Source organism: Nicotiana attenuata, unplaced genomic scaffold (genome assembly GCF_001879085.1).
Source record: "Nicotiana attenuata strain UT unplaced genomic scaffold, NIATTr2, whole genome shotgun sequence".
Lineage (NCBI taxonomy): Eukaryota > Viridiplantae > Streptophyta > Magnoliopsida > Solanales > Solanaceae > Nicotiana > Nicotiana attenuata.
This window is the reverse complement of record NW_017673468.1, coordinates 85,989-100,180: the sequence shown is the minus strand read 5'-3', so window position 1 is coordinate 100,180 and position 14,192 is coordinate 85,989. Positions and strand designations below refer to the sequence as shown.

The 14,192-nt window shown below is 37.6% G+C and overlaps 2 protein-coding genes across 2 annotated transcripts; one reads left to right on the top strand and one right to left on the bottom strand.

Moving 5' to 3' along the window:
- Positions 1-1,216: 1,216 nt before the first annotated feature.
- On the top strand, positions 1,217-7,038 carry LOC109216456 (cellulose synthase-like protein G1). Its single transcript, XM_019380614.1, has 8 exons — positions 1,217-1,810; positions 2,038-2,133; positions 2,702-2,836; positions 3,313-3,525; positions 3,617-3,716; positions 3,978-4,153; positions 5,456-5,806; positions 6,500-7,038. The coding sequence occupies exons 1-8, from the start codon at positions 1,217-1,219 to the stop codon at positions 6,968-6,970; spliced, it is 2,136 nt and encodes a 711-aa protein (XP_019236159.1). The 3' UTR covers positions 6,971-7,038.
- Positions 7,039-12,435: 5,397 nt separating this feature from the next.
- Positions 12,436-13,590, bottom strand: LOC109216455. The gene has a single exon (XM_019380613.1). The coding sequence runs from the start codon at positions 13,588-13,590 to the stop codon at positions 12,436-12,438; it is 1,155 nt and encodes a 384-aa protein (XP_019236158.1).
- Positions 13,591-14,192: the final 602 nt, after the last annotated feature.

Below are 14,192 nucleotides of genomic sequence, written 5' to 3'. Positions count from 1 at the left end.
TGTGTGTGAGAGAGAGACCATTATTACAAATAACTATGCAGAGCAAAAATTGAATGTCCGCTTGCATGTTTTTAGAAAGGGTGACAACTTTTTTATATTTAGAAATAATTAATTTTAAATTTCTCAATTTATTAAAAGGGCAGCTTTGTGCATTAAGATCCCGCTATGTGCGGGGTGTGTATGGAAAGAGCCAGACCACAAGTATGTATCCTTAGCTTACATTTCTGCAAGAGACTGCTTCCACAGCTCGAAACCGTGACCTCTTGATCACATGCCATGGTAACTTTACCAATTATGCCAAGATTCCCTTCAAATTTCTCAATATTTTCTTGATGAAAATTTTAATAGCCCATAAATATTCTTTCTTCCTAGAAATTTTTGTCGAGTCAAACTATGACATACAAATTGAAATAGAGAGAATAGGTATTATTCTATTAGATACAAATGCAAAGAAGAGATCAAAAGGCTTGCACTGAAATCTTCAAAATTGAAAATTTTCATTTATCACATTTCATATCATATATAACTATTACTTCGAGACAAACAGTTTTTCCAAAACCATTTTTATCTAAGATTTCTTGAATATGTTTTAACTTTAGAAGAATAGAATTCATAGTAATACATCGTTATCAGTTTTCAAACATTATTTAATTACAAGTTTAAGTAGTATACATTATCAGTATAAAAAAAGTTTTACACCATCTAATCACAATCCAAAGGATATTTAATTAACGATAAGACTTCTTAAAACGTAGGATTGTTTTCTTGAAAATAAAACATGTTACAACAGATAAAAAAGTAATATGATGGCATAAAAATTTTCTTACGCTAAACGGTATTAATAACTTATAAACTCTTCAATTATTTAGATAGTTTGACACTTGGGGAGGAGGGGTAAGTTAATTAACAACAATAAGGGCAGCTCAGTGCACTAAGCTTCCGTTATGGGGAAAGAACCGGACCACGAGGGTCTATTGTACGCAGTCTTATCCTACATTTCTGCAAGAGGCTATTTCCACGGTTCGAACTCGTGACCTCCTGGTCACATGGCAACATCTTTACCGGTTACGCCAAGACACCATGCATAAGTTAACAAGAATACCCTACACAAATAAATTCATAGGCAGTGGAAGCGAATCAAAGCCACAACTCTTGAAACAGTAAGAGAGAGAGAGAGCTAGAGAGGAGAGAACCACTGGAAAGAAAGAAAAAAGCCATGGAACTGAACAAATGTACTGTGCAGCAACCCATCACTACCATATACCGACTCCACATGTTTTTCCATTCTCTAATTATGCTGGCATTAGTATACTATCGTCTTTCTCATTTATTTTACTTTGAAACTGTCCTATGTTTACATGCACTTGCATGGGTGCTTATTACCTTAGGTGAAGTTAGTTTCATTGTCAAGTGGTTCTTTGGACAAGGGACGCGTTGGCGACCCGTTGCGCGTGATGTGTTCCCCGAACGCATCACTTGCAAAGATTCTCAGTTGCCAGCGATTGACGTGATGGTCTTCACTGCCAACCCGAAGAAAGAGCCAATTGTGGATGTCATGAATACTGTGATATCCGCAATGGCTCTGGATTATCCGACGGACAAATTGGTGGTGTATCTCGCAGATGATGGCGGATGCCCCTTGACATTGTACGCGATAGAGGAAGCGTGTGGTTTCGCTAAGTTGTGGCTGCCTTTCTGTAGGAAGTATGGGATCAAAACGAGGTGCCCTAAAGCGTTTTTTTCGCCATTAGGGGAAGACGATCGTGTTCTTAAGAATGACGATTTTGTAGCTGAACAGAAAGAAATAAAAGTACGGTAACGCTAAAGCGTAGATTTTCATGCATTTTGTAGTCAGCGGCGGATCTAGAAATTTATAACCAAAAATGTTCCGAGGGGGATTCAATTTTATCCTCTTTCTTTCCTTCTAGCTCCGCCACTGTTTGCAGTTACTGTACTACTGTTTAGTAACGCTGCTTTAACTGCATTCTTTGCAGATGAAATAACTAAATGAGCTTATTTTTTTCTTTTTTTTTGCAGTTAAAATATGAGGAATTTCAGCAAAATGTGAACAGTGCTGGTGAATCCGGTAGAATCAAAGGGGACGTAGAGCCAGATCGAGCGCCGTTTGTCAAGGTATTTCAACATAAATGAACATGCAGCCATTTTAACATATTATGTTGAGAGGCGGATTTAAGTTTAATGGTCCAATTTATAAGATTCTTTAACATTAAAGTCATTATATATTTAGAGTTATGGGTTCACATCTACATACTATTTGTTGCAGTTTTAATAAATTTTTATAGATAAATTTATGTTACACGTCAAAAGTACTGGATTCAGATAAATCTAATACCAAAAGGCTACATCCGCCTCGGTATACATTTTCCAAATATGCTGAGTCAAGTTCAGAAAGGGGAGTCTTGGCGTAACTGATGAAGTTGATGCCATGTGACCAGGAGGTCACGAGTTCGAGCCGTGAAAACAGTCTTGACTGCATACGATAGACTCTTATAGTCCGGCCCTTCTCCACACCATGAATAACTGTGGATAGTAAACTTGGACCATATATGATGAGACCAAGATTTGGTACCAGATGGACACTATTATGCCTTTGAGGCATATGCCAAACGAAGAAAAAAATATTTAGCACAAAAATATTTTACTTCCTATATTATCCTTGTGCTAATGAAATATTTTGCAGGTAATAAATGACAGCAAAATGGAAAAAGAGAAGAGTGCCGACGATTTAACCAAGATGCCTTTGCTTGTATACGTATCCCGTGAAAGAAGACCCCATCTTCGTCATCACTTCAAGGGTGGATCTGCAAATGCCCTTGTATATATGATCAATAACCCTCTCTGCTCTTTATTCTTGTCTTTTACTACTCCTTTATTCTTACTGCTCGAATTTCGAGAGTTAAATATAAAAAAAGTTGATCGCGATTGTACTAAGCTCCCGCTATGCACGGGGTCTGGAGAAGGGTCAGACCACAAGAGTCTATTTTACGCAACCTTACCCTACATCTCTGCAAGAGGCAGTTTCCCCGGTTCAAACTTGTGACCTCCTCATCACATACATGGCAACAACTCTCTCCTTTTAATTATTGTGACTTATGATACCTTTTATGTAGTTTCTTAATAGTATACACATTTTATTTCGAATAACTTCAAGAATTTCTCTCTGAATTTACTGTTAAAATTAAAAAGTTTGACTCTCGAAATTGAAATTGCGTCACATGAATTGGGATAGAAGGAGTATTTGTCGTATGTGAATAACAAGTTTAGCTAACATTTAATTAATTTTTTTTGCAGCTTCGTGTTTCAGGGATAATCAGTAATGCCCCATATTTACTGGTTTTAGATTGTGATTTTTTCTGTCATGATCCAACATCAGCTCGAAAAGCAATGTGTTTCCATCTTGATCCAAATCTATCACCTTCCTTAGCTTATGTTCAGTTCCCTCAAGTGTTCTACAATGTTAGCAAATCAGATATTTATGACGTCAAAATTAGACAGGCTTACAAGGTGTATTTTTGTTCTTTCCTTTTTCTTAATACTTACATTTTTGTAGAAAATAAAAGAAAAATTGATCATATATATGATATTATACTTGTAGACAATATGGCATGGAATGGATGGTATTCAAGGTCCAGTTTTGTCAGGGACTGGTTATTTTTTGAAGAGGAAAGCATTATATACGAGTCCAGGTCTAAAGGGTTCGTCATTTTGTCAAACCTAATTCTACTTTTTTCCTGACTTTCACATTATTGTATTTCTGTCTATACACTGTTGTGATTATGCATGTGAGCTGAGGTTCTATCGAAAATAGTCTCTTTACCCGTATAAGGTAGGGGTAAGGCTGCGTACTAGCTACTCCTCCTAAGGCCCCATTTTATGGGATTTGTTATTATTGTAATATATTTCGTTTCGTTATTTGTTAAAAGAAAAGAGTGGTTTAATCCAATTTAACTTCGCAGATGAGTTTCATCGTTCACCGGAGAAGCATTTCGGATTGAGTAGAAAGTTTATAGCTTCACTAAAGGAGAATAATGGTTATACTAAACAAGAGAAAGTCATTTCAGAAGCAACCATAGAGGAAGCTAGGACACTAGCTACTTGTGCATATGAGGATGGCACACATTGGGGTGAAGAGGCAAGTTATATGCTTCTTTTTTTCATTTTATATTGCGATATTTGACTGGACAATATTCAAAAGGAAAACAAATTGATTCATATTTCCGTTCAAGAATCCTAGTTCATAACTATTTAGAAAAAATGACACTGTATAGTCGCTGTAAAAATAATAGCCGAAAAAATATATAATTCGTATATTTTTTGCATATATATACATTTTGTATGTTATATACAAAATATATACAAATTTTATACACTTTTTCCTACCAAATATAAATAGTTTCTGGCGCAGGCTAAAAGTAATAATACCACCAACTATTTATGATTTGGTCCAACCTGCTTAGAATGAGATATGCATCATAGGCCCAACCAGAATTCTTGTCTTCTAGTAACATTAATTGTCAAACCAATTTTGTCTTCATAATTACTAGGGGGAAAGGCATATTACCCCATAAGTTGTTTTAAATTAGCAAATTATCTCCTTATGGTTTGACATATGTTAAATCCTTGTCATTTTATAAATTGTCAAACCAATTTTGTCTTCATAATTACTAGGGGGGAAAAGGCATATTACCCCAAAAGTTGTTTTAAATTAGAAAATTACCTCATCCAAAGTCCAAAGCAGCAAAACAACTAGAGACCTACTATAATAGATTAAATGACACTAAGGGGTCGTTTGGTATGCGGGATAAGGTGGAATAAGGTGCGGGATTTAGAGCCCGTTTGGACATAAGAAATTTTTTTCTTTTTTCGAAAAAATTTTCACTTTTTTCGAAATTAGCGTTTGTTCATAAAATTTCTAATTTTCACTTGAAGATGGATTTTTAATCCAAAAAGCTGTTTTTCAAATTTTTTACTCAGATCACTCACAAAACTTCAAAAACACCCCAAAATTATATTCATGTCCAAACACAACTCTAATTTTCAAATACCATTTTCACTTGAAAATTTTTTTCACTTTTTTTTTGGAATATTCTTATGTCCAAACGCCCACTTAATTTATACCATATTTGATTGACGGTATAAATTTATCTTCTGGTATAAATTTAATCTCAATCTTAATTAATACAAGATATCCCACCTTATGCCATCAAACTTGGGATTATTAGCCCGCCTCTCAGGTGGATAAGTTAGTCGAGGGATAATAATCCCAGGATTATAATTCCGGAATAATTTAATTTGCATACCAAACGACCCCTAATAGTGTAAAAGTTCTTTAACCTATGCTAGACTAAGTATTTTCACTTCATGAGAATTACCTTATATTTTTGTTACACAAAAGTCGATTGATATTTTCATTTTCTTATATCACAATCTGCAGATCGGTTATTCTTACAATTGTCATTTGGAGAGCACTTTCACTGGTTATCTTTTACACTGCAAAGGTTGGACTTCTACATATTTATACCCAGAAAGACCATCTTTCTTGGGTTGTGCCCCAGTTGATATGCAAGGTTTCTCCTCACAACTTGTAAAATGGGTTGCTGCACTCACACAAGCTGGTTTATCACATCTCAATCCTCTCACTTATGGCATGAAAAGCAGAATGAGAACTGTTCAATGCTTGTGCTATGCCTATTTGATGTATTTCTCTCTATATTCTTGGGGAATGGTTTTGCATGCCAGTGTCCCTTCTACAAGCCTTTTGCTAGGCATTCAAGTTTATCCCGAGGTAAAATCGAACGATTTTCTTTCTCTATCTTAGCGGAAAGATATGATCATCTCATCTAAACGTTCTAACTGTTGATGGCCATTTGTCTACAAGGATTAGGGTGTTATCCCAAGTATAAAATTTGGGACTAAGTTTGTCCAATGTTTGGTTATGAGTAATAGCTAAAACTAGGATAAAAATTTAACCAAAATCATGGAATTATTTATAAGGTGGGAGATTATCTATCATTGTTATAATATTGGTTATAATCTAGTACTGTTGAACCAAACGACCCCTTAGAGTTAGAGAGAGCACATCTTGATTATTAATTATATTATATCTCCGTACGCTATTTATTTGGCATGATGATGACATGAGTTGAGCTTAAATGTAGAAACGATGATTTGAACAAAGGACCCCAACTTATTTGCAACCGAGACATAGTTATCACTATTATTTACATCTAAATATGCCCCCTCGTGTGTGGACCAATTTTTTTCAAGGGCCAAGCACGTGTAAATATTCTTTTGCTTTTTGTGTAGCTGTTAGATTTGAACTAAAGATCTCTAAACTGCTCTGATATCATGTTGAAATATGTGATCATCTTATCTAACAGCTTAAGCTTTTAGATGAAATGGTCATACATTTCAACTGCCTTGAACTCTACTTCGATCTATTTGAAAAGCTTGACAGCTTTTCTTCGTATTGTTTTAGGTCCATGATCCTTGGTTTGCAGTATACGTGATCGCGTTCATATCAACAATTTTGGAAAATATGTCGGAATCAATCCCAGAAGGCGGATCAGTAAAAACATGGTGGATGGAATACAGGGCATTAATGATGATGGGAGTTAGTGCAATATGGTTAGGAGGATGCAAGGCTATAATTGAAAAGTTTATTGGAACTCAAGGAGAGAAATTATATTTGTCAGACAAAGCAATTGACGAGAAAAAACTAAAGAAATATGAGAAGGGGAAATTTGATTTCCAAGGTATAGGGATTCTGGCCGTGCCATTGATAACATTTTCCGTGTTGAATCTCGTTGGCTTCTTAGTTGGAGTTAATCAAGTGATTATTACTATGAAGTTTGGAGATGTTCTGGGCCAACTCCTTGTATCATCTTTCTTTGTCTTTGTGGTTGTTACCGTTGTTATAGATGTTGTGTCTTTCTTAAAAGTTTCTTAGAGCCTAGCTCTCAAATGTACTTCTAGTATTTGGACTATCTTCTCTTGAATAATAAAGTAAGTATTCGCCTCGAAGACTCAATAGCAATTCCATCTCGTCTTTTCAGATCAATTGCCCCAATCCCCATCTTTTCAAAACATGTATTTTACGGGTTATTTCTGGCAAATTTAAGCAATGTAGCTTCTAAGTTTCGATGAAAGAAAATTGTGTCGTTCTTTATAGAGATCGTTGTCGCTCTCTATATATGGTTCCCTTTTGATATTGCAACTTATATCATCTCAACCTCTTTTTGGTTAATTTTTAACTGTGTAAGTAATTATTAGGAAAATTGAAAAACAGAAATTTTTGCGTTCAGGAGGTAGAGAGGCTAACCGGAGCAATCGATCGAGACTCTTTTCTTGATATCACAACACCAGTTTAATTTAAGTTCATTTCAGGTTTTGGAGGCTCATGCTCCAAACTCCCGTATGCATAACAACAACAACAACAACAACAACAACAACAACAACAACAACAACAATAATAATAATAATAATAATAATAATAATAATAATAATAATAGTCTCAGTGTATATGATCTCAAATGGGGTCTAGGGAGGGTAGAATGTATGTAGAATCTTATCCCTACCTTGTGTGAGGTAAAGATGTTATTTGCGTGAGGTAGAGATGTTATTTGCGCTAGACGCTCGACTAAAGAAAAGAGTTTTCAAATAAATTTAAAAAATACTATAGTAAAGACGCTATGGCGAGTAAAGATGCTCCAAACTCCCGTACGCATGAAAAAGAAAATGAAAAAAAAACGGGTCTTAAATGAACTTATGAATTTCTCATTTGGACACTTCTACTCGTTCATTTGCATAATAATAAACCCCTTTGACCGTTGATCATGATTATTGGCAAAGACCCCGCTGATGTGGTCAAGGTATGTGTTAATCAAGCCGATAGAGCGCGTGAATAGGCTTACTTTAATTTAAAAAGTACTAAATTCAGAAAACAAATACTAAAGGACAAAAAAAAATCCCCAATGCCGACCCCTTTCTTCCCGATTCCCGCCCTTCTCCATTCTTTTTCTTTTCCCCGCCCTTCTTTCTCGTTCTTTTTTTTGGGTAAAAGAAAAAAATTTATTTATCTCCCCCGTACAAAAACCATTTACAATCCGGTATCCATGTTGAGCCTATGAGCTCAACTCCTTAATCTTATTCTATATATCCTCTATATCTCTACCAATATCCTATCTATACAATGGATTTATCCATTCTATTTCTTTTCTATTCTTCCTACTATTTCGTATTTTCTGAATTCTATACCTGCTCCCTTCCTTAATTTCTTGCCATACTTTTCCTGGTATAGGTACTGCTTTGTTCCACAGTGCCTCATTCCTTGCTTTCCAAATCCAGTACATAGCTGCTGTTATGATAGCTGCTACAAAACTCTTGCATAGTCTTCCTTTTATTTATCTTCCAATCTTCCTCCAGATATTGTTCTGGTCTGCATTTCTTATTCTAATCTTCAGCCATTTGCACATGCACTCCAGTATTCTGTTTGAGTACTCACAATCAAAATACATATGTTGGACTGTTTCATCTTCTTTTTCACATAGGAGACATGTCTTCTCTTGGCTCACCCCCATCATATTCAGCCTATCTCTGGTCAGTATTCTCTTCTTCACGATCAGCCATCCAATGAAACAGTGTTTTGGAACATTTAGTCTGTTCCAAATCCATCTTGCATATGGCCACTTTGCTGCTGCTCCTCTTCTCCAGTTGTAGCCATCCTTGATTGTATACTTGTTTGTCTTCCATACTCTTTGTTCAAATCCCTCTTTAAACTTTCCTTTTATGTCACATATTTTCTTCCAATACCAAGTACTGTCCTTGGGTGATTTGTATTGCCACCAATCTTCCTTTTTTATGTAGATGTGGTTCACCCATCTGACCCATAAAGTATCACACTTATGCTCTATATTCCAAACATACTTGGCTATTGCTGCTTCATTCCAATTTATGCATTCCTGTATCCTCAAACCCCCTTCATCCTTTAGTCTGCAAACTGTATCCCAGGCTATCAGTGGTGGTCTGTTTGTGATCACACTCCCATCCCAAAGATAGTTCCTGCATATAGTCACTATAGTCTTCATTACCTTCTTTGGCATTATGAACATTGATGCCCAGTAGGTATGTAAGTGCAGCAACACTGTGTTTACTAATTGTACTCTCCCAGCATATGATAGACTCCTAGATCCCCATACCTTCTTTCTCGTTCTTGTTCCCCCTTCTTAAGATGTTCAGCCTTGCTGTGGGTGGGTCTGATGGCAAGAATGCGGTCAAAGTTGCGATTAACAATTTTGAATTTACCAACCATTTTTATACTAAAAGACTTGTTGTACATCTTTATTTCTCTATAATTTAAGAGGTTAATTGAATAACACCGGCTTTAATTTCCATTTTATGAATTTTCAAGAAGGTGAATATTGATGAAATATCTAGGAGAACCGGTGAGATTCTTTTGAAGAAAGTTTAAAAAAAATCAGAGATGAGAAAGGAGCTAGTATTTTCGAAGAAGACGGTGACTAGCATATGATTTTTCTTTTCAGTTGGTGGCGTTGTACAGTATGTAATATACTCAATTGAAAAGTAGAAAGGAAATAGAAATGGGCAACAATGGAGTTTTATTGATTGCTAAATGAATACAATGATAGTTTTCAATTACAATATTAGTAATTCTCAATGACAAACAGAATGTGACTCCATTGAAGAGCTTCACTTGAACCTGTAATGGAAATTCACGGATTAGAAGAGTAATTAGGTTGTAGAAGAAGAGAGAAAGTAGAGTAAGAAAGTAGAGAGAGAAAGAGAGGGAATTAAGAAAATACCGGTCAAAAACTAACTCCTAATTCCAGCCCAATTGGTTATAACAGATTGAGGCCCAATCCATTACACAAGGACTAATCTGGGCCCTTCATTTCTATCAGCTAATTTGTAATTGTGGTCATCCGATCCACTTGGCATGTGCCAATCTAGTGTGCACGTGCCTTTCTCTATTTACCCTAATCCTTTACTTTCCTAAATTATTTCTTCATCTTCTTCGACACTCACCTCAGCCTTCTCGAACATTACAATACCCCTCCCATGAAACAGACCTTGTCCTCAAGGTCGATACTGAGCTACGAACTCAGGAAATTGGCTTCGCACGTACCCCCAATCCTCCCATGTGGCTTCCTTAGGGCTTAGATTAGCCCATTGAACCATAACCTTAACCCCAACTCCTTATTGACCTTCACCATTTTCCTCTGAAGAATAGCAATCGGTTGGATCTGGACTCGTCCATCAACGTCACAAGTTGGAGGGTGCATCCGAGGGGTGATTGCTGGGCCTATTCTTCTCTTCAACTGAGAAATGTGGAACACTGGATGAATTTGAGAGCCTGGAGGAAGTTCAATCCGGTAAGCTACTGCTCCTATACGTTGTAGAACTTTATAGGGTCCATAAAATCGAGCACTCAATTTCAAGTTTTTTCTGATAGCAACTGATGACTGTCTGTAAGGCTGTAGTTTGAGATAAACATAGTCCCCCACTTCAAAATGTTTGTCGGTTCTTGCACGATCTGCATAGAATTTCATCCGGGCATGTGCCTGCGTGAGATTCTCTTTTAGATGCTGCAGCATGGTCTGCCTCTGAGCAATACATGCCCCAGCCTGTGTATTAGTTGTGTAAGGAAGAGACCCTAGGGGAACTTGGGGAGGTGGAAACCCATAAAGGGCCTGAAAAGGTGTTGATTTCAGAGCATTATGGTAGTTGGTGTTATACCACCACTCTGCCAGGGGAAGCCACTTAAACCACTGCTTCTGATTAGTGAACACCATGGCTCTCAAATAAGATTCCAAACACTTGTTCAGTCTCTCAGTCTGGCCATCAGTTTGTGGGTGGTAGGAAGTGGACATATGTAGTTTAGTTCCCAATGATTTAAACAGGCTTTGCCAAAACTGACTGGTAAAAATAGCATCTCTGTCGGTGATAAGGGTTTTAGGTAAACCATGCAGCTTGAAAACTTCCTTCAGGAATAAGTCTGCCACATCATGTGCTGTATAAGGATGGCTTAGAGCTAGGAAATGACCATACTTTGTTAACCTGTCCACCACAACTAGGACAGTATTCTTGTGATTTGAGGCTGGTAGACCCTCCACAAAATCCATGGCAATGTCTTGCCAAGGAAGGTCAGGAATAGGTAAGGGTTGCAAAAGACCAGCTGGGTGTGTGTTTTCAGTTTTTACCCTTTGGCAAATATCACATTCTGAGTCCCATTTGAACACCTCTGTCTTCAGGTTGGGCCAATAGAATGTCATCCTAATTCTCTTGTAAGTCCCTTGTTGGCCAGAATGCCCCCCCCCCCCCCAAGGGAGATAGGTGTAAAGCCTCAAAAATCCTAACCCTTAGATCAGACCCTCTTCCCACATAAATTCTGTGATCATGCCTCAAATTGCCCTGAGATAGTGAAAAATTAGGCCTGCTATTAGGTGCAGTGATAAGTTCAGCAATCAATTGTAGAGCTTGGGGATCCTGTTCATAGCTTAACTCAATCTCCTTCATCCAAGTAGGGTCTGCTGCAATGATAGCATTAAGAGTAGGGTCTTCTTCTTGTCTCCTTGACAAGGCATCAGCTACATTGTTCTCTGCCCCTTTCTTGTATTGCACCTCATAATCCAACCCCATTAGTTTGGCCAGCCCTTTCTGTTGAAGTGCAGTAGTGACTCTTTGCTCAAGTAGATATTTAAGACTCTGATGGTCAGTTCTTATGATGAAATGGCCTCCTTGCAAGTAATGTCTCCATTTATCTACAGCTGACAAAACAACCATATACTCCTTCTCATAAGTAGACATCCCCATGTGCCTAGGTGCCAATGCTTTACTGAAAAAAGCTATATGTCTCGCTTGCTGCATTAGTACTGCCCCCATTCCACTAGAACATGCATCAGTTTCCACCACAAATGGTTTATTAAAATCAGCCATGGCTAACACAGGTGCAGTAGTCATTGCCTTCTTAAGTGCTTGAAAGGCTGCTTCAGAATCAGCATCCCAATAGAACCCATTCTTTTTTAACAGATTGGTCAATGGTCTGCTAATAACTCCATAAGACTTAATAAACCTTCTGTAGTAGCCTGTCAGTCCTAGGAAATCCCTTAGAGCCTTAACAGATTTTGGTGTTGGCCAATTGGCCATAACCTCAATTTTTGAGGGATCAGTAGAGACCCCTTCTCCAGATATAATGTGCCCTAGGTATTCCACCTTAGGCTGACCAAAGGAACATTTGGACAGCTTAGCAAATAGCTGTTCCTTCCTCAATATACTCAACACCTTCCCAAGATGAAGCACATGATCCTCCATTGATGCACTGTAGACTAAAATGTCATCAAAGAAGACTAGAACAAATTTCCTTAAATGAGCTTGGAACACATGATTCATGAGGGACTAGAATGTAGCTGGTGCATTGGTTAGCCCAAAGGGCATAACCTTAAACTCATAATGCCCCAAATTTGTTCTAAAGGCAGTTTTATATATGTCCTTGTCTCCCATTCTAATTTGATGGTAGCCAGCTCTAAGGTCTATCTTAGAATATATGCATGAACCATGTAATTCATCCATTAAGTCATCTACCAAGGGAATTGGGAACTTGTCTTTGACAGTCATTTGGTTTAGGGCTCTATAATCAATACAAAATCTCCAACTACCATCCTTTTTTTTTACTAGTAAAACAGGTGAAGAAAAGGGAGAATGGCTAGGCTGAATAATTCCATTCTGGAGCATTTCATTTACTTGTTTTTCTATTTCATTCTTCTGAAAGAAATTGTACCTGTAAGGTATGATGTTAACTGGATTTGTTTCTGCTTTTAGAGGGATAAAATGGTCATGATTCCTCCTTGGTGGCAATGTCTTGGGCTCAGAGAAGACATCTGGAAACTCCTTCAGTACTTGTTGGATAGCTGCAGGTATATTTTCCTCTAACTGTGCTTCTGCTGCTGATATAGTGAACAAGTGAGCCCATATAGCTTGACCCTTTTTAAGTAGATGCTTTACCCCAGTAGCAGTCATGCTCTTTAATTCCCCTTGGTGATAAATGCCCCTAAGTTCCACCCTTTTTCCCTTGTGTGTAACCTGGACTTTGTACTCTATGAAGTCCAATAGGAGAGGATTGTGTCCTTTCATCCAATCTCCCCCCAAAATCATGTCATTACCCCCAAGTCTCAGTAATCTTACTGAGTCCTCAAACTCTATTCCCTGTATCTTCCATTTGAACTTGGGGCAAGTGTACAGACTGCACAAATGGTTCCCATTGGCTACTGTCACTCTCATAGGCACACTTTCTTTGATAACACACCCCATTTTCCTTGCTGTCTCTAAATCTAGGAAGCTATGAGTGCTTCCTGAATCCAAAAGGATTGTCATGGTGTTCTTCTTAGACTCCCCTTTGAGTCTAATGGTGTTTGGCACTTCAGTACCTGAAAGAGCATTCAAGCTAATGGCCTCATCCATGGGTTCCCCTTCCTGTACTTCTAAGAACTCCTCCCCCATGACTTCAATTTCTGGTTGAACTACCTCTTCAGAAGGCTCCATAGTTCCAGACATTGCATTCAGCTGTTTATTCTTGCATTGATGACCAGGGTGATATTTCTCCCCACATTTATAACACAATCCTTGAGCTCTTCTGATTTCAAATAGTTTGTTACCTGATTTGGAAATCCTGCACTCCTATGATTATTGGCTGCACTTGGTCCACTGATATTGGTGGTCATTAAACTCCTTCCCCCTATCATTTTCCCTTTCTTAGCCCATGAATCTATGACTTTTTCCTGATGTCTAGCTTTTTCTACTGCCTGACTTAGGGTAAAGGGGTTGAGCATTTTAACTGTATGCCTTATTTCTTCCTTTAGACCTTCTACAAAAAATTCTAGAAAGAAATCTTCAGGAATTGTGGGGCTTCTAATCAACACCCAAGCCTTCAAATCCTCAAACCTCTCTAAGTAGTCATTAACACTGCCCTTTTGCTCAATTTTTTTAAATTCTCCTATGAGGTTAAATTTACTATTTTCAGCATCTTGAAATCTTTTGCATAACTCCTCACAAAACTCTCTCCAGCTAACATTTCCTCTGCTTATTTGAAAGGAAAAATACCAAGCTTCAGCCCTACCTTGAAGATGAAGAACTGCCTCCTCCAGTTTTTGCCCCTG

Excerpts from the sequence above, each read along its gene's own strand:
- LOC109216455 (XM_019380613.1), bottom strand. The coding sequence starts at position 13,590 with ATGTCTGGAACTATGGAGCCTTCTGAAGAGGTAGTTCAACCAGAAATT.
- LOC109216456 (XM_019380614.1), top strand. The coding sequence starts at position 1,217 with ATGGAACTGAACAAATGTACTGTGCAGCAACCCATCACTACCATATAC. Across the intron at positions 3,526-3,616 it reads AAATTAGACAGGCTTACAAG|ACAATATGGCATGGAATGGA; the intron begins GTGTATTTTTGT and ends TTATACTTGTAG. Across the intron at positions 5,807-6,499 it reads GCATTCAAGTTTATCCCGAG|GTCCATGATCCTTGGTTTGC; the intron begins GTAAAATCGAAC and ends GTATTGTTTTAG.